The sequence below is a fragment of the Acartia tonsa genome, chromosome 1 (genome assembly GCF_053477335.1).
Source record: "Acartia tonsa isolate MP-2025a chromosome 1, ASM5347733v1, whole genome shotgun sequence".
Taxonomy (NCBI): domain Eukaryota; kingdom Metazoa; phylum Arthropoda; class Copepoda; order Calanoida; family Acartiidae; genus Acartia; species Acartia tonsa.
This window is the reverse complement of record NC_137260.1, coordinates 16,823,569-16,843,275: the sequence shown is the minus strand read 5'-3', so window position 1 is coordinate 16,843,275 and position 19,707 is coordinate 16,823,569. Positions and strand designations below refer to the sequence as shown.

The following is a 19,707-nucleotide window of genomic DNA, read 5'->3' as shown; positions in this document are numbered from 1 at the left end:
ACAAGCTCTTTTTAAGTGCTAGCTTATTTAACTTATTAGGTATTATATTATTTTCTTTGTTGATAATGATAACAATACAGCAGAGACAGAACGTTTAATTTTTAAATTGTCAATTTTTTACTGATGGAAAAGTTTGGCGTCACCACATTAATAATAGAACAAGGATGACAACATCCATAAGTAGCGAAGCACAAAAAATCGTAGATGGGAATACGTACAGGTAGATTTAAAAGGTTTTTACTAAAATCAAGAATAGATTTATTGGATAAAATAAATATGAAACATTGTTTTATTTTGTATGATGACGATGGTCAAAGTAAATTATATTAAAGATGCTCATAACAATGGGAAAAATTATTTTGATACTGATATCCCATAAAAGTTTGAAAAATGGATCAAAATAAACAAAGATCTTGGGAAATATGTAAAACATATAAAAATAGCCAAAAACCTGATAAAAGGCAGTCTGGCCGCCATGGTTGTTTTCTTAAAACGACAAAAAAATTAATTTTTAAATCCTTAAAAACTTTAAAAATTTGGAAAATCGGACCATATACACTGAAGATATGGAAAAAAGGGTTAAATATATTTATAAATAGCCTAAAACCTGCCAAAAAGGCAGTCTGGCCGTCATGGTTATTTCCTTTAAAGACGGGAAATTTAATTTTAATATCTACAACTTAAAAAAAATTGGAAATCGGACTATAAAAACTGATGATATGGAGAAAAATGTTAAAAATATAAAAAAAACAGCCTAAAACCTGCTGAAAAGGCAGTCTGGCCTTCATGGTTGTCTTCTTTAAAAGACGGGAAATTTTATTTTTGTATCTATAACTGAAAAAATTTTGAAAATCGGACCATACACTGAAGATATGGAGAAAAATGTGAAAATATAAAAATAGCCTAAAACCTGCTAAAATTCAGTCTGGCCTTTTTGATTGTTTCTTTAAACGACAGGAAATTTAATTTTGATATCTGTAACTGAAAAAATTTTGAAAATCGGACCATAAACACTGAAGATATGGAGAAAAATGTGAAAAATATAAAAATAGTCTAAAACCTGCTAAAAATCGGTCCGACCGCAAATGATGTTTTATAGTCAATTGTGCTCCTTAATAATGGGAATGTTGTCAAAAAATTTCAGCATTCTATCTTTTATAGGAGCTGCGTAAATCCCATTTCCCCCATAGCGTTACGGACTGACGGACTGACGGACTGACGGACTGACTGACTGACTGACTGACGGATGGACGGACGGACAAAGTGAATTATAGAGTAGCTTCGCTACTAAAAACTTAGCTCTCCCGGTCTTAATAAAAAGCTTGTTCTGAAAATATCGACATCTTTGAGACCTCCATAATACATCAAGTTATATACCTATCTAATAGACAAATTAGAGAAATAATCGCCATCTATATGTAGGTTTTGTATGTCTTTTATTTGCAGATTGGCTTTGTGAGTCTTAGAAAAGGTGTCTTGACTTCTTAATATATATTATCCATTTATTGTTACTTTGACTTTCTCGAGTCCTTTGATAGTCAGTTGATGGTTCTTCTTGGTTATCTTGAACAAGAGAGAATTTATGATTATCGGAGAAAACAACTTTTTCTTAAATTTGATAGTTCAGTTACTTAGTTTCTGAGGCAGTAATTTTCTTTTTTAGCTGTTTTTATGATTTTTTAATATAAAGGGTGAATGTGACGAGTTTCTGAGAGAATTTGAAAATATTTTAATGGATATACCTGATTCTGATCTCAAACAATTCAGGTATTGTCATTGTTTTTGCTTTCTTTAATTTCCTAGACTTTCTATACTTATTTTTATGTAAGTTTACCGACGCAGCTTTTATATTACTATAATATAGGCACATAGTTTGTAAAATTTCAAACTTGCAGACTGTGTTGTTTTTTTTTATGATAGGTAATTATTCTTAACATGTTAAAGAAAAAGTTATAAATGTTAAATTTTTGCAGATTGAAATATCTGTGCGCTACTTATTGACATTTTATTTTTATAGTTTTATTGATGCCTTCAATGCTCTGGCTTTGACAGACAGTAAACCTGGCCAGGTGGCCAACAAACTGAAGCCTCTCCTGCTCCAATACCCACCAGAAAACCTGTCAGCAGTACCCCTGCAAATCAAGCAGGCCAAGGCAATCATCCACGAGCCTACGGGTGGTTGTGAGACTCCGTTGAAATGTCTGGCTGGTCTTGTCCTGGGCATTAGGCATGAAATATTGAAACTATAATAAATTACAATTCCTATCTTTTAGTTTTGACAAAATGCCTCTAAAACCCTTTTTTATTAAGTATATTATATGTCGAAAAAGTGTACTAAATACACAGAGGTTAAATTATAGCTTCTTTAATAAAAAAAATCCAGTTGGTTGAGCATTTATAAGAACTTTAAGGATTGACAGGCAAATATACCTAAAAAAGCCTTTTTTTATCAGGAAAACTTCTTTCGTCACAAGACTTAACATTAAAACCCCAATATACCTAATCATTATCAGTGATATTTTCCTCTACAAACATCAATATTTCTCATGTACAGAATGGATGCGGAGCTCTATAATATTCCAGATCCTTCCATGCTGAGAATTTGTATCAGAACAGCTGATCAGGTATGACAATGGATTTATTATTACTTGGATATTACAACAGATTATCATTTACTCTAATAAAGTGAAACGTGAAGCTGGCTTAAATAACGGGACCCCCTTATCATCACCCTTTACCCTAGCCCCTTCAATCCTACTGGAAAAACGAACTGACCAATAAGTGATGTCCATGTGAGCATCCTAAATTGACCACAATTTTCCCCATATCCTAATATTCACGTATATATAAATATTCTATATCCATATATCCGTTGGTATTATTGAAACATTCTTATTCAGTAATAATAAAGATATTTTTAATAGGGGGGGGGGGGGGAGGCTTAAAATATGATTATAAACAGACACTCAAAATGGAGATTGAAAAAAAATCATCTAGAGTAGGTATATAAACATGTTTTATGAGAGTTTTTAGTACAAATGAAAAATTTTATTTAGGTATGTTTTTTTTTATTGCATTTTAATAAGGCTTTCGCCCTTACTTATGGGTTATAAAACAGTAAGAAAAAAAACAACAACAAATTTTTTCATTCATAATATCGTCACAATGAAAAATAATTGTAGTAATTAAATGACTTTTCAAGGTGAAGCAGTTATCTGTACCAAAGCGTGGAGATCTAGTTTCTGTGGGAGGAGAAGAAAATTTTAGGCTTCTTACCACAGCGCTTTTCAGTCATCAGGTACTAATAAGAAAAATCTTACCCCAATCTTAAATATACAATATTTTGCCTTTGATAGGAAATTGACAAAATTGAGTAAAAGATTAGGTAGGGTAAAGTTTAAAAAAGGTGCCTTCCTTCACAAAAAGTGTTCATTGAGTACTGAAACCACCACCATAAAAAAATGGAAAATAATGATGGGTGTAGTTGTTTTTTTTCTAGCTAAGGCCCTTACATAGTTACCCTGCGAGGCTACCCAGTTCCCATTACAACCTAACCTGCCCTGAATTAAAAAAACAAAGAAAAACGAAAAACAACCTATTCTTTTATTTTAGAAATAAAAGAGTGTTTTTATGGGCTATTTTAAAATATTTATTAGAAAGTTGAATGGATTCGTATAAATAATAAGGGAGATTTAGACACTAAGTAGGTTAATCTATGACAACCAAACAGCTTATTTTCAATAACTTAAGCTTAACTCTACAAATGTTTATTTTAGGTTTGGTCTGAAAGTCTGGATATAGAGATCTCCATAGTGCTATATCTTGGTTCTAAAGATAATCTTGTCCCACTGTCACAAACTGTCAAAGTCTCAGTCCTGCCCAAACCTGTCAGAAGAGGAATTTAAATTATTTATTGATAGTTAAAGTGATAGCTCCCTGAAAAAATCAAAGTATTATTTAAAAGCTTCTTCTTACCAGGGAAGGAGGGGTCATTGGGCTGTTTCATGAAGTTCAGTGTACAAACGTTTCAATCACTAATTGTAATCTACAAAAGTGGTGTTATTGTTTCTCATCATTGAAGTTGTACTATTGTACATCAATTTAACGTTCATTGTTTATCACTTAATAAAACATCATATCATATCAAAAATTTCATTGCATGTGTTCCCAATTCCAATAGTTAACATTCTGTTATACCTTGGGAGTTCAAAAGAAATTCTATGCAATCAAATTTTTATGAATGAGGAGTGCTTTCTGTGCTTTTTGACACAAACAAATCAAGATTGTATTTTTTTGTGCTACTCATGATTATTTAAATATTTTTCCAGTATGGATTCGAAATCGATTAATATCTCTTGGATTAGAACCGGTTCTCAATTATACGGAAATCCATATAAATCATCGAATTACAGACAATTTTCTACGAATATAGAAATAAAAATCAAAACTGGTATTAATCTTAAAATTTTAAATATTAACATCCACGGAAAGCTGTCTATATGACGATGCGATAAAAAAAAACTATTATTGTACCTCTAAAATCTATAAGGCTAGTAATTAATACTTATGAAACTACCCCCTGTTGCTAAATAAAATGTGATGAATAAAGTATTACTTGTTCTTGCTATCATGAAAATTTTTTAATGAATATTACAATATGTAGGTAGTAACTTGAAATAAATGTATTTTTTCATTATTGTAAGATTTTTTTCATAAAATAATAAGATATTATTTTCAGATTTTCATGTTATTATATTAGAAAATAATCAAAAATGCTTTGCCGTGGAAGCCTGAGAAATATTAGAAATCTTCATAGCAGCGCTGGTTAGAGAAATTTTGAACTAAAGTAGTACAATGTCTGTCTGTATATTTAATATGCTTGAGACACTAATTCCTGCTTCAAAATTCTTTAACTAACTCTTAAGACATACAAAGGAGCATCATTAAAATAGTATAATTGTGAAATTTAGCTAGACGTCTAAGTTGAACAGGTATATCACAAGATTATAATTTTCAAGTCCTAAAATTTAATTCCTTTCAAATACATATATTGTCCTATAAAATTAAAAATAGAATAAAAATTAAACAGGAAAAATATGTGGCAGGCTCAAGTGCATTTCGTGTAATTCTTTGTCATTCTTTCATTTTTTTAACATATTTAAGGTTGTGGATCTGAATATGATATTGTTGTTGTGGGTGGTGGAATAGTTGGTCTTGCATTTTCTTTTTAAGGTTGTGAATCTGAATATGATATTGTTGTTGTGGATGGAGGAATAGTTGGTCTTGCTGTAGCTTAACATATTTTTTTAAAGGTTATGGATCTGAATATGCCATTGTTGTTGTGGGTAGTGGAATAGTTGGTCTTGCTGTTGATTAACATATTATTTTTAAGGTTGTGGATCTGAATATGATATTGTTGTTGTGGATAGAGGAATAGTTGATCTTGCTGTAGCTTAACATATTATTTTTAAGGTTGTGGATCTGAATATGATATTGTTGTTGTGGGTGGAGGAATAGTTGGTCTTGCTGTAGCACAAGAAATCACGAATAGATCCAATGCCTTTAAAGTACCTAATATTTGTCATTTATTAATTTTAAAAAAAGGAAAAATTTTAATTCTACAGTTCAAAAAGATTTCCTCTAGGTAGGTAATTAATAAGATCATGACATAGTCCACATTTTACCTAACACACAAGTGTTATATTGTCAAATGTTATCTTTAATTCAAAAGAACACTAAACAATCAAATGCCTCCTAAGAATGTTAGTATTTATTAGGTTGAATATCCTTTACAGGTACAGAAACAGTGAGAAACTTCTGATTGTTTTTAAGGTTGGATTGTTAGAAAAAGAAAATGAATTGGCCACGCATCAAACTGGCCACAATTCTGGGGTCATTCATGCTGGCATTTACTACAAACCAGGTAATTTTATCTTCTATTGGTATATCCTTGTATTCTAAGCTTGTTCTTAATTGTAGTGTTTGATTAGTGTCATACTAAAGACTTAAATTTAGTTACCACCATGCCATTGTTACTATGTCTGATAATGTGAATATCTTAGAAAATGAGTTGGTAACCCATTACCATGCACAGTAAGCACTATTAAAAAGTGGTTGTTTTACCGCTTAACTAACCTTGTATTAAAAAATTTTCACTTTGTGTTTGCGTTGGAGTTTAATTTCTTTAATAGAGTATTTGATAATCTGACATAAGATCCAAGTAATAATGAATCCATTCCACTAATCCATAATTTGTCAGGTAGTGTAATGGCCAAGCTTTGTGTAGAAGGAATGAAAGCAACTTATTCTTACTGTGATCAACATAACATACCATATAAAAAGGTATTTATTCCAGAAGTAACAGGATGTCTGTCTGTCTGCGTCACTGTCGCTAAGGTTCTCACAAACTGCTGAACCGATAAAGATCTCCCTTTAGAGACGAGCTTGTTATATGTACAGAAAGGTAAACAACAGACATTATAAGGGGGGGGGGGGGCGAAAGTGACACTTTTTGAAACCAAAACTAAAAGTCAAAGGAACTCAACTAAAAAAAGTGTTACAGGTCTGACATTTTGCATGGCAGTTGCTTTATAGGGGTACAATATGGAACTGTGAAAAAACGGCGGCGCAACCGCCGAAAACCGCCGAGAAAAGGCAACAAAAATTACGGCGGTTGCGCCGCCGTTTCTTCACAGTTCCATATTGTACCCCTATAAAGCAACTGCCATGCAAAATCTCAGACCTGTAACCCTTCTTTTAGTTCAGTTCCTTTGTTGACTCTTAGTTTTGGTTTCAAAAAGTGTCACTTTCGCCCCCCCCCTTTAAATATTTGTTTATTTTTTACCTATTCAAGGAAAAGCATAAAATGTATAAAAGTTACCTAAATGTTTTAAAAATTACGTTGCAACTGTATGGTGCAAAGTAACGAAAATAAATTTGTGTTTGGTGTGTGGTAGATGGGTAAAATTCAATATTTTTCCAGTGGATATTTTGAAAATCTTACATTTAAATTTGTGAGTAATGTATAAATGCTTTTCTCGTATTCATTCGAATCCGGTGGATAGGAACCGGTTCTCACCCATACGAAAAAACTATGTCTAGCATCGTATTATATCCAGCTTTCTACGAATATAGAAAAAAAAATAGTTTTAATCTTATAATTGTACTTTCTATATCCGCGGAAAGCCGTTTATAATACGATGCAAGAAATAACTATTATTGAATTATTGGCAACTATGCCTTTAGGAAAGATATTTTTAAAAGAAATATGTATTCTTTTAAATAAATAGTTAGGGGTGGGGGAGTGAATTGTCCACTTGCCATAAAAAGTGACTATTCCTGAGAAGGAGTGGATGTGAAATTAAGTTATACAATTTTGTGTTCATGATGCATTTCTTATCCTGCAAACCCTTGGCTTGTCACGATTTTAAAAAAAATTAAAATATCTCGAATTATTTTCTGAAAACCTTGGATTATCTTGGGGTCAATTTACACTTTTTGAAACGAAGGGTTAAGCCCCTAGAAGACTCGGGGGGGGGGGGCTTTTCATTGGGGTGGGGGGAAGTGGAGCCTATTTTTCAATTAAAAAATAAAAGAGTAAAAAGACATTTTACAAGAATAATCTAGAATTGAGATACTAAGCAAACATAGAAAGACAAACATGATATTACTTTTATATATCATAAGTATCGCAAGGTTATAAAAAAATGCATAAACCATACATTAGTGCTAAAGATTTAATTTGATTTTTTTAAAATGTATTCAAATCTGCCCCTCTTAACCAATGCAATATAGAAATAGGATGAATTTTTGTTTCTTTTTAAACTTGTAAAAGGCGGGACGGTTCGTCCGACAATATTTAGGAAAGTTTGGATTGGGTTCAGATGAATTTAGGCTATTACTGGTGGGATACGAGCCTCACCGGCCCTTGATAATATTGCTCCTAGATAAAATCCGTACCCCTCAAAAAAATATTTTTATTTAGAAAAAAAAGTGACTGTGGGGGTTAGTTACCCCCTAATTTCTTTTTGAATTAAAGGTCCTACAGACTTACGGCAAATCCACAAGTTGAAGAATACATTAAAATATATTAATAAATTAAGTCAGTTTTATAAACATTTTTATAAAAAAAAGATTGTTTGTCACAAACCTAAACTAACAACCATCACATATAGTTTTGATCAATGGTGTTTCCTTTCACCAACAACCAAATTTATGTTTTAAAACTCTAAAACCAGACTAGTTTAGGAAAGTTTCTGTGCTATTGTCTCGATATAATATAGTATTAAATGTTTGTTTTAAGTCTATAATACATTATTTGTACTGTCATTTTAGTATTTTAGACTACAGTTTAGTGATTAACAAATAATAGAGAAGTACATTAATCCAATTTAAATTATCATTAGCCCAAAAATCTTATTCATAAAAATCTACAAATTAATAAAAAAATTTTGGATCAAAAAATAATAATTGTTGTTTGACATGAACGATAAGCTTGATGAATGGGAATTAGAATTTTATTATGAGGAGAGGATCTAAACCTAATCATATCTTTTCTTTTTCTGCACAATAATTGAATTTATCCGGTGGAAAATTGGTTAGCAGCATGCTTCTAGGCTTTACTAGGTTAATAATATTACCAGATGTTGAGCATTTTTATTTCAATTTTAAATAGGTACATAATATTATCTACATGCAGCATTTAGTATTAACCACTCCGGTTTTGCAATAAAGGCAAACAACCTTTTGATTTAACAACCCTGTACTAGATGTAATAAATGATTTGCGTATGCTTTTTGGGATAGTCATTCATAATATTTTTGAGGATTTTAAGAGGATATTTCATTGTTTGAAGGATCTTAATCAAACCTTCTTTATTTGTTGAAAAAAAAGTTGTAAAAAATTTATATTCTCCAAGTATACTAGGACAAAACGTATGCATAATTTTTTTTAAAAAGTTGTAAATAAAATACCTAGTTTTCCTCCTATTGAATATATTTCGAATGTATGTAGTATAGTGTTAATTTATATATTATTACTATGATGTTGAATCAGATATTCATGTACACTAATAAAGTGTTGATCTCAGGTGGATAAAATAACCATAACCCCCCCCCCCGCATCTACCCTCTTTACCCCATCCCCTTCCCTCCTACTGGATGAACGAACTGACAAATAACAAGGTCCAATATAAATTGACGACAAATTTTTTCCCCGGTCAATACATCCACGTATATTCAGGGCGACCACTGCATACTATATATACTATTTATACTATATAGGATGAATGTGGATACTATATCATACTATATGACAAAAATTTACTATATATACTATATAATATTACCTTTTTTTGACCAAAATTTACTATATATACTATATGATATTACATTTATATAACAAAAAACGAATATTGTCAGTTTTGTGACAACGCCTCATAAGGTGCATTTTGTCTTATATTTTCACTGTAGGTTTTCTCCTATTTCTAGCCCCTGCGGGGCAATCATTAACCTTTATCTTACCTAACCTAACCTTCAATAACCTATCAAAAGTTAATTGTGATATGACAAAAATACATAAAGCTCTACAGGTAAAAGATTAAAATTTCTTATTTGAATAGTTAGAGTTCAGAATATGCATCTATTTAGATGATATTAAAATATCTGAAGGACAAATTAAAATCGGCCATCAAGTTTAGGTCCTGTAGGTCTCCAAGTATTCTCTGGACAGAGCTACATGGAGGCCTGCAGCACCTGAACCTGGAGAGCAATTGTATTTTTTCTTCAGATATGTAAAATTGTAAATAACATCTAAAAAGATGTTTATAAGAAATTTTGATTTTTACCTTACCAGAGCCCACCTGGAGGCCTGCAGCACCTTAACCTGGAGCTCAATTGTCATTTTTTCTTTAAATACATAAATAACATCTAAAACTAAGCCTATGTTGTCTAATAAACTTAATTTAACTTCTTAAATAAAAAATTTTGATTTTATACCTGTCCAGAGTCTACCTGGAGGGCAAGAACGTCCAAGGTGGGGGAATAAAGTGGTGATTACCCCCCACCCCCCAAACGAATTTGGGGGTGCTGGCACCCCCAAAATTTTTTCCATTTTATTCCCCCACATATAAAAATTACCCAGAATGAATAATCCCTAAAAAGTTCTGGCGTGCTTCGCGCGCTTTTTTACTTCCACTTTCAAAAATTTTTACCACTGCCAAAAATCAAAAGACTAAATAGTTCCACCAGATAAAAACAGTTCTTAATCATGATACAAACACGTGTTATAGTTTGCAATGGCCCTTTAATTAAACAATGCACTGGGTGTGTCCTATCAATGTCTTTTCAAAGAAGTAACATTTTCCCAATTATTAAGAAAAAAATGTTTAAATCAAAATTGATTGTCTACCTTCCATAAAATAGATCAATCAAACATTTTAATAATTATCCAAATATCAAATACCCTCTTCAAAACTAGTTAAATAAACCTTACCAGGACATATTTGAAGCTACACTTTAAAGGAGAATCATATTGTTTCATCAGTTAGCAACGCTTGTGGGTTGATTAGGTATTTTGTTTTCATGTATAGGATTGAAATTGTTTTTAGTACTTTATTATTAGTTAGGTACTTATTTACATTATTAAATTACCCCCCCCCCCAAAAAAAAAAAAAAAAAAAAAATAAGCTTGGACGCCTCTGTTGGAGGCCAATTTTTTTCCTTCAAATATATAAATAACATCAAAATATATGCTCATTTTTTTTAACAAATAAACTATTAACTGCTCAAATAAGAAGTTTGATTTTTACCTGTACAGAGTCCACCTGAGGGTCTGCAGCACATGAACCTGTAGGCTAAATGTCATTTTTTCTTCAAATATGTAAAAAAGTTTACCTCTAACTCTTGAAACAAGAGATTTGAATTTTACCTGTCCAGAGTGGACCTGGAGGCCTGCAGGACCAGAACTTGAATGTCGATTTTAATTTTTCTTCATTAATGTTAATAACATCCAAAAAGATGCATATTCTGCTTTATAAGTTGACCTCTTACTCTTCAAATAAAAAATTTATTTATAACCTGTCCAGAGTGGACCTGGAGGCCTTCAAGACCATAACTTGGAGGCCTATTTAAATTTTTTCTTCAGATATGTTAATAACATCCAAAAAGATGCATATTCTGTTTAGTAAGTTGATCTCTAACTCTTCAAACAGAAATTTGAATTTTTTTTTACTTGTCTAGAAACCACCTTCCAGCTAGCCTGCAGCACCTGAACCTGGAGACCTATCCAAAAATGATTAAATATACGTGAAATACTACCCAAAAGTAAACTTTTATCCCATATAACCTATAGTCTCACATTAATACCTAGCCTAATAATCACAGAGTAAGCGAAAGTGGCAAAACTCTTCCCCCCACCCCCTTATATGTTAAATTGCTTTGATAACAACTTTGCTTTGAGTTATTATTGATGATGTATATACTATGTATTACTAAATAATTCAAAGTACGATACTATATCATACTATATGAGTAAAAAAAAATATACTATATATACTATATGAATAAAAAAAATATACTATAAAAATACTATATTTTTTTGGTTTTGGAGTGGTCGCCCTGTATATTCTATATCCATTATGGTACTAAATATTATTTAAGGTTGGAAAGTTAGTAGTAGCAACCAATGATCTGGAAGAACAAAGACTTATGGATCTGTGGGAGAGAGCAAACAAAAATGGTGTCCCAGATATTGAACTAGTTGATTCTAGGTAACAAGTTAACTGTAAAGTTTTTTGTTGTTAATATTCAATTTACAAATCTCAACACTGTTTTTTTAATAGCTGAACTACATACCTTGCAACAAGAGTTTACTCGAGTGTTGTCTATACATTTTCTCTTTGGACGATTTCTTTAATGAGGGTGGAGGTTAGGGTGGGTCGATTTTTGACATTTTTTTCTGGGACCTAAGCGGGGATCTGCAAACGATTCTTATGATTATAATACACCTCTGGATGATTTAAAATTTATCTTAAGTCTTAAAACCGCTGACGACCAGACATATAATTGTATAGGTAGCTATTTAAATGGGAGTAAAAAAAATTATTGAATCAGAACTATGGCTTCATGGTGCTCTCAGGAAAGGCATTGAGGAGTAGAACCAGGAACTTTTGACCGTTTCAAAAAATCTCGTTTCTAGCCTGAGAAAATCTCAAAAAACCTCTACAAATTGGACAATTCTCAATAAACCTGGAAAAATGGTGGTTTTTTTTTAAATTTTCTAAGGGTAGGAACGAGATATTTTGAAACTGACTAAAGTTCCTGATTCTACTCTTCAAGGCCTTTTCTGGGAGCACCATGAAACCATAGTTCTGATTCAATTTTTTTTGAAATGTCGTCTTTGCATATTAATAAGTAATGAAATACATTTTTAAGTACCTAGTCGCATTCTAAATCTCAACTTTTTAAAATTCTTTTTCAATCAGAATTATTTTTAAAGTTAATTTTATCTGTTGCATATCCCCTCTTTGTCTAATTCCCATATGAACCCGCCCTAGTGGAGGTACTCCCCACAAAGATAGTTAAAAACTCTTATTAGACCTATACGAATCTTGACTTTAAAGATTACACACAATCAAACACAAAGACATTTTTTTTACTTTAGTAATCCGAATCTGTTTGAATGTTACTTATTTTCAGTGGTATAAAAGCTCGAGAACCTGCTTGTGTTGGAACTAAAGCAATATGGTCACCACATACTGGTATTGTGGATTGGGGCAGGTAAAACTTTAACAAGGATATTTAAGTCCATCCTTTATTGACTTCTAACAACAATGAGAATTAAACAAGGAAGACAACAACAATAAGTAGTACAAATATTCATGGATTAACAGCTAACAAACTGAATTAGAAATTTTTATTGAACATACCTATAAAAAGAGAGCAAAAATAATAGAAGAAAGTAGAACGATTAAAATCACGGAGCTTTAATATGTAATATATATTTATTTGCTTTTGTTGCCTGACTGACAGATAAATTAGTTGCAAACTGGATACTCAAATCTCCACACAAAAAAATCAGCAATTTATATTAAGAATCAGCTGCGAAAATCACATTTTCTCCATTGCTTTACGGACGGACTGAATAGGTGAATTATAAAGTAGGAAGCTTCGCTACTAAAAATGCCAAGCACTAACCTTTAAAAAATGTCTAATAAAATGCTATTCTATTCTATTAGAGTGGCGAGACATTATGGGACTGTTTTTCAAAGTAGAGGTGGAAAAATTCACACAAATTTTGAGGTAATGATTATTAAGAAGTAGTAAAATTATTTGTTCAGTGGCTTAAAATTTAACTTTTAAATTGTTCAGGCAAATGAATTTTCAGCAGTAGATGATGGGGTTAAAATTACTAGTCAACAAGGTGAGCTTTTAACCTTAAATCATCTTATAGTTAAAGGTAGTAACAATTTAATTTGTTTGTTGAGAGAAATTTATATTTGGGAAGCTCTACATAGGTCCCAAGATGGCTCCAGGCTAATTTATTTTATGGGAGGATGGAATTGGGCTATTTTTCTGCTTCTTACCTACCCCCTCAAATAAAGACCCCCTAAAAGGTATGGAAACAGCCACTAGTTCATAATAAAGTAATATAACCACGCTGTAGAAAATATTTGGTTGAAAAGTTTCGACACTGTTATTTGAACATGCCAATCTAAGTTCATTTAAAATACCCCAAGTTTTTGATCCAACGTTGTTATAAAACTTTGGGTATCAGTGTAATTTACAATCCAAAGTCCCCTCCATCCCTGGAATATTGTATATGGAATATCAGTCTTTGTGGATGACCCTTTCTCATATTGTAATTATTTTGTAAGGTGAAGAAGTACGTTGTAAATATGTGATAGCCTGTACAGGTTTATACTCTGACAGAACTGCCAAACTCACCGGCTGTGATCCTGAACCTAAAATTGTACCTTTCAGGTAAGATCTCCTTTAAACAAGTTATCCACTAATATTAATCCAATCTTTTGAAAAATATGTCTTTCCAAAATGTATAACTTTCTCTTTGATTTTAGAGGTGAATATCTGTTACTGAGTCCAGAGAAGTCAAAATTAATCAATGGAAATATTTACCCAGTACCTGACCCTAGGTTTCCTTTTCTAGGAGTTCATTTTACACCCAGGTGAATAGATAGATAATTCCTTAGTGACAGGTGGTGCTATATCTTTATGTACCTGGCAATAGTTTTCCTTTCTTAGAGTAAATTTTACACCCAGGTGAATAGATAGATATGTGCTTAGTGACAGGTACTGCTATATCTTTATGTACCTGACCCTAGATTCCATTTCTACGAGTAAATTTTAAAACAGGTGAATAGATAGATATTTACTTAGTGACAGGTACTGCTATATCTTTATGTACCTGACCTGTGGTTTCCTTTCAAGGAGTTAATTTTACACCCAGGTAAATAGATAGATAAATATATATATTTAAGTACTTTACTGAACAGAATCTAAGATTTCCTTTTACGTAGTACAAAATACATACAGGTACACTAAATAATTACCTAGATATTTATTGTATTAAAGGCAGTTACTATATCTATTCTGTATATTACTCTAAGGTGTTCATTTAAAAAAAAAAACGCATTTTATTAATTTAGGATGAATGGTGAGGTATGGCTCGGTCCAAATGCTGTTTTAGGTAAACTATGCGTTTTTTAACAATTGGCATATCTATTTTTAAAGATCTGAATTAATTGCTCAATTTAACATTAAAAAACGTATTTTCACTGGAAAAATTAGGAAAAGAAATAGAGTTATAATGATAATGTTTCTTAGCTTTCGCCAGAGAGGGATATACCTGGGGAAAATTCAACATTAGAGATTTGTCTGAAGTCTTGCTCTATCCTGGATTTTACAGGTTAATAGTTTTTGTTTAGTTGATGGTTTTTGATGGTTCTGGTGAAGCCTTCTATAGGTCCGTGGAATATTTATAACTATTTTGAGGGAGGGTACCTCCACCCGCCCAAGAGAAATAGCTCCTATTGAAAAATGAATTCCCCTTCCCCCCTTCTAACAAGAAAAAACAATTCATACCTAGATGTTTTCTTCAACTTATCAGTTAACAATAATCCTGTTTTTTAGGCTTGCAGGAAAATATCTCGGATACGGATTGGATCAAATGCTAGGCTCTATTTTTATCAACAGAGCTGTGAAAGAATTAAAGAAATATGTCCCACAGGTAAATTTATAAATCAAATGACACCCATCAGACAAACAACACTCGAAAATTGTATATTGTTACTACTGTTTTAAGGTCAATGCATTCCTTTCCATAGTTTGAATTTTGTTTTAAAATGAAAAAAAGTAGGACAACATCCATAAATAGAAAAGCACAAAAATCCATGGATGGACAGGTAAAATGAGTTATAGAGCTAGTGTTCAGTTAAATTGTACTAAAAAAAAGAAAGATAAGAATGTGCAAAAATCAATGAAAATCATGAAACCTTTCAAAATATAATTATAAAGGTCTTAAAAAGCATGAACGACAGTCAGACGGACAACAAGACGTCAAGACTAGAAGCTATATCATGGAGGGGCGTTGACCAAACTTTAAATAGCCGAAAACCTGCCTTATTCAAAGCTTTCCAGATAGTTGTAGACCAATTAACTTAATTTAACTAATTATCTTTCTCGTCGGAGGTTAGTGATACCTTCCCTCAAAATAGTTATAAACCTTTCCATGATTTATGAGAAGCATTGTAAAGGAGAACCATTTCAGTTCAGCGGTTAGCGAGATCCTTCGGTACAGACAGACACACAGACTAAAATCCTGTTACTTTTATATAAGGATCAAATGAGTACAAAATAAAATTATGTAACTTGTAAATATGAAGTCAGGTATTGTAAAATGTATACTTGTAATGTCTGACTACTCTGTATAATATGTGTGTTAGTATGTAATTTACATAAAGAGATAAAGGTTTGACAGAATAAAAGTTTACCTACATCGGTCACTATTTCAAATGAACGCATTTTTCTTGCTTATATGTGATTTTAAAACTTTTTCAGTGCAAAGATCTGAAGGGACGATAAATATCGACAATTAAACGAAATTATCCCTGTGAAGATTAAATAATTGGTTAAAAAGTTAAAACTATGGGTACCAGTGTAAATTACAGTCCAATGTCCCCTAACTACCTGCAAATATGTTATATTATGTAATTTTTATAATAATAATAATATTATGTAAGATATATATTAAAAAGTTAAATAATCCAGTTTTCTATAGAATGTTTAATTTCTTGATTTACATATATTCATAATAGTATAATATTGAGAATGTAGAATTAGATGCTTAACAAAATTAAGTTTACAACTTTGTTCCAAGTAATTACAGGGTTTAGAGATTAGGAAACTAAGATAAACTAATATGCCTCCTTTTCTAAACGTGAGGATGGTGGGGTAGTCGACCACCACACCCCCCATTTTTAAATTTTGTTTTAAAAAGAAAAAGTAAAACCAAAAACTTATTGGGATGGTCATTTTTTCGCTTTAGAGGGTAGTGTACACCACCCCCCTCAAAAAAAATGTTATAAATATTCCTAGGACAAATAGATAAGCAACAAATTAAAGATGAATGAAAAGAATATATTCTGTTTTAGGTCGCCTGAAATTATTGCAAGAAAAATTGGGGGGTTTTATTTTATCGTCTGTTGTCCTCTCCACCCCTGAATACTTTGCCAACAATGTTTTAGATTTTCAATGGTTTTCTTGCATTATTCATAAGCTCATATACATTCAATTTTCAATGTATAATAGACTAAAGAATAAAGATATATGAAGTTGCCAATCTATTTTTTTTTGGGGGGGGGGGGGAGGGGTGATTCCCGTCTAAGCTTATTTATTTTTCATGAAAATAAAGGAGGTTTTACTAAGTTGCCCCTGTTCCAAACTTCTTACCACATGATAATATTATTGTTTAATAATACACTTTGTACTAAAACAAGGATGACAACATCCATAAAAGCGAAGCACTGAAACGGTAGGACAAACGGACATTAACACTTGTATAGTATCTGAACTGAATAATCAGAATTTAAAAGTATAAGAGCCGAAGCAAAAGTGTAAGTAAATTTGTTGAAAAACTGCTTGAAGCAGGATAATGTTTATGGACATACTTACATTTTTGGACTTGATTATAGAGTTGCTTCGCTTATAATATTGTTCTCTGTTGTCCCAGGAATCAATATACCAAAAATCAGATCAAACGGACAATTAGAACACTTGAAAATTTGTTGTTAAAAAAGTAGAAAAATCAACATGTTTAAAATGGACGTACGGACATTCTGGTAATGATTATAGAGTTGCTACGCTTTCTAAATCGTACCCAACTACTTCAGGAATCATCATGCAAAGTTTGAAATCGATAAGACAATTCTAACATGCCTAAATTAACGAATAAAAGCTATCTATCTCGGACGGACGGACGTACGGACCGACCCTAATTATAGAAAAGCTTCGCTTTTTAAAAAATTCCACATTGCGTTTTGGTTTGGATTCGGCCTCTAAAATAAATAAAATTTTAAAAACTATATGAACAATATAATATCTATGTGTAAATATTCTGATCCTTGCATTGTGTTTTAATATGTTAACTGAATTAAATATTTTCATTTGCATACAGAGGTGAAACATTTCAAAACTAATGCGACAATTCCTGGAATATTTAAAGACTAATCGGTTTTAGAGATATTCATTGACAGACACACTAGCACCAAATGTTTCCCAGGAAGTTTCTGTCGAGTCATATTATATCATATTTATCATGGATTCTTAAAACTTAATACTTTCAACTGAGTTTACTCTAATGTTTACTGGATTTAACAATGTTAAGGGTTTTGGGATTTACGGAAAATTAGCCAAAGAGTTTATTAATTTTAGTTGAACTTCATAATGTAATTTAATAGATATTTAAGATCTCGTTAACGGCTAGTGACCAATTGTAAGAAAAGCTTAGTATTAATATAGGGGCGGCTTTATGCCATTTGATTGATTCTCTTAAAACACATTGCCTAAATAAATTTAACTTGTAAGTAATTCCACTATTTTGAATCAAGGATATTTGCCCTGTTGCAATCATCCTTTCAGTTTAATACAAACTTTGGGTATAGTATTTTCGTGACAACGCCTCTTAAGGGGCGTTTTGTCTTATTTTCACATAAGCTTTTAATAGGTAATTTTAGGTTAAGTTGGGTTAGGTGATTGCCCAGCAGGGTTATGCAATTGGCCCTGCAGGGGCTAGAAATAGGGGGAAAGCTACTGTGAAAATAAGACAAAACGCCCCTTAAGAGGCGTTGCCACGAAAGGGACTATACCCCAAACTTGTTTTAAGAAGTTTGTTATTTCTAATTTGTTTAGGTAGAGGCATCTGATATCTGCCGAGGGCCCGCAGGGGTAAGAGCACAGGCTATGAACACTGCAGGAGACTTGGTTGGGGATTTCATCTTTAGCAGTGGAGAAGGGGAGTTAGGTTCAAGGTAAAGAAATTTCTAGGTTTCCCTAAAATTGCAAGTCAATAAAACCCTCTCCCTTTATTTTGAAATATTTTGAAAGAGTGGATGATGGTAGTTTTTTTAGTTTGTTATTCAACTTTATGAGCTTTTTAACCTTTTAACATTGATTTCTTCATATATTGATATTCTTCTACGAATTCCAATATACAAGATTTTAATATGTCTATTATTCGCTATTTATGGTTGTAGTCATCCTTGTTTTCCATACTTTTCATGTACTGCAATAGTCAAGAGATCTAAAGGGATAGAAACAATTGCCAATAAATTGATGTAAATCCTAAATAATGATACATACAATTTACTACCCCTTCTGTAGATTACAATTGAACTAACCAAACCAACCAATCAAAATTCAATAAAAGTCTCCAAGATTGTTGAGTCAACTATTAAGAAATCGTTATTATTAGAATTTGAGTACTAGTGTAATAAACAGCTCAATGTCCCCTCCAACCGTGGTAATTATTCCTATTGATATTATATGCTTTTCAGGATCTTGCATTGCCGCAACGCTCCATCCCCAGCGGCCACCTCTTCCCTGGCTATAGCCCACATGGTTGTGGATAAGATGGAACAACAATTCAACATTCAGTTTAAGTAAACTATGGAGTAGCCACCTGGAATCCTAAGGGATAGGACAATGATTCCCAATGTTGATAAACAAAATTAAATTTCCTGCACATAAAAATTGGTTGAAAAGATTGAACATTAAGTTTGGTTCATCTAAAGTACATAAACTTTATGAGATAACTAAGTACCAGTGTAATTTAAAACGTTTATCCTTTCCATCCTTGAGTAGGTAGCTACTATTATTATAATGTTATGAAGTACAATAAATTTTGAAATGTTAGTTATAATCTAGTCAATAATAAAAGAATAAGGTATCCTTATTCGTAATATTCTAAAAGTTACCTAGGTAGGTATACTTTTTTTAGATGAAAATCTACCAAACTCAAGTTTTAAAATCCATTTTTCTCTTAAACTAGTTTTCCTATTATTAGAGCTTATTATTGTAATCTACATTATTCATTGTTAAATTCTCTATGATAGTGACAAAAATACATTTTATTATATTTTTATACATATATCATTTATTATACATAAAAATAAACAAGGATGACAACATCCATAAA

The 19,707-nt window shown here is 31.8% G+C and overlaps 2 protein-coding genes across 2 annotated transcripts in view; both read left to right on the top strand.

The window, feature by feature from the left end:
• IntS4 (integrator complex subunit 4) overlaps positions 1–4,739 on the top strand; it is a 17,429-nt gene extending 12,690 nt beyond the window's left edge. The window contains exons 24-28 of the mRNA XM_080153525.1: positions 1,691–1,767; positions 2,018–2,227; positions 2,555–2,624; positions 3,203–3,298; positions 3,777–4,739. Of these exons, the coding sequence (XP_080009651.1) occupies positions 1,691–1,767; positions 2,018–2,227; positions 2,555–2,624; positions 3,203–3,298; positions 3,777–3,905 (582 nt within the window). The 3' untranslated portion in view covers positions 3,906–4,739. The remainder of the gene's footprint in view (positions 1–1,690; positions 1,768–2,017; positions 2,228–2,554; positions 2,625–3,202; positions 3,299–3,776) is intronic.
• On the top strand, positions 4,735–19,707 carry L2HGDH (L-2-hydroxyglutarate dehydrogenase). The gene is made up of 15 exons (XM_080153571.1): positions 4,735–4,824; positions 5,473–5,567; positions 5,833–5,923; positions 6,260–6,342; positions 11,658–11,767; positions 12,696–12,776; positions 13,235–13,298; positions 13,368–13,419; positions 13,874–13,979; positions 14,075–14,182; positions 14,663–14,703; positions 14,841–14,922; positions 15,147–15,243; positions 18,423–18,541; positions 19,067–19,707. The coding sequence occupies exons 1-15, from the start codon at positions 4,773–4,775 to the stop codon at positions 19,173–19,175; spliced, it is 1,290 nt and encodes a 429-aa protein (XP_080009697.1). The 5' UTR covers positions 4,735–4,772; the 3' UTR covers positions 19,176–19,707.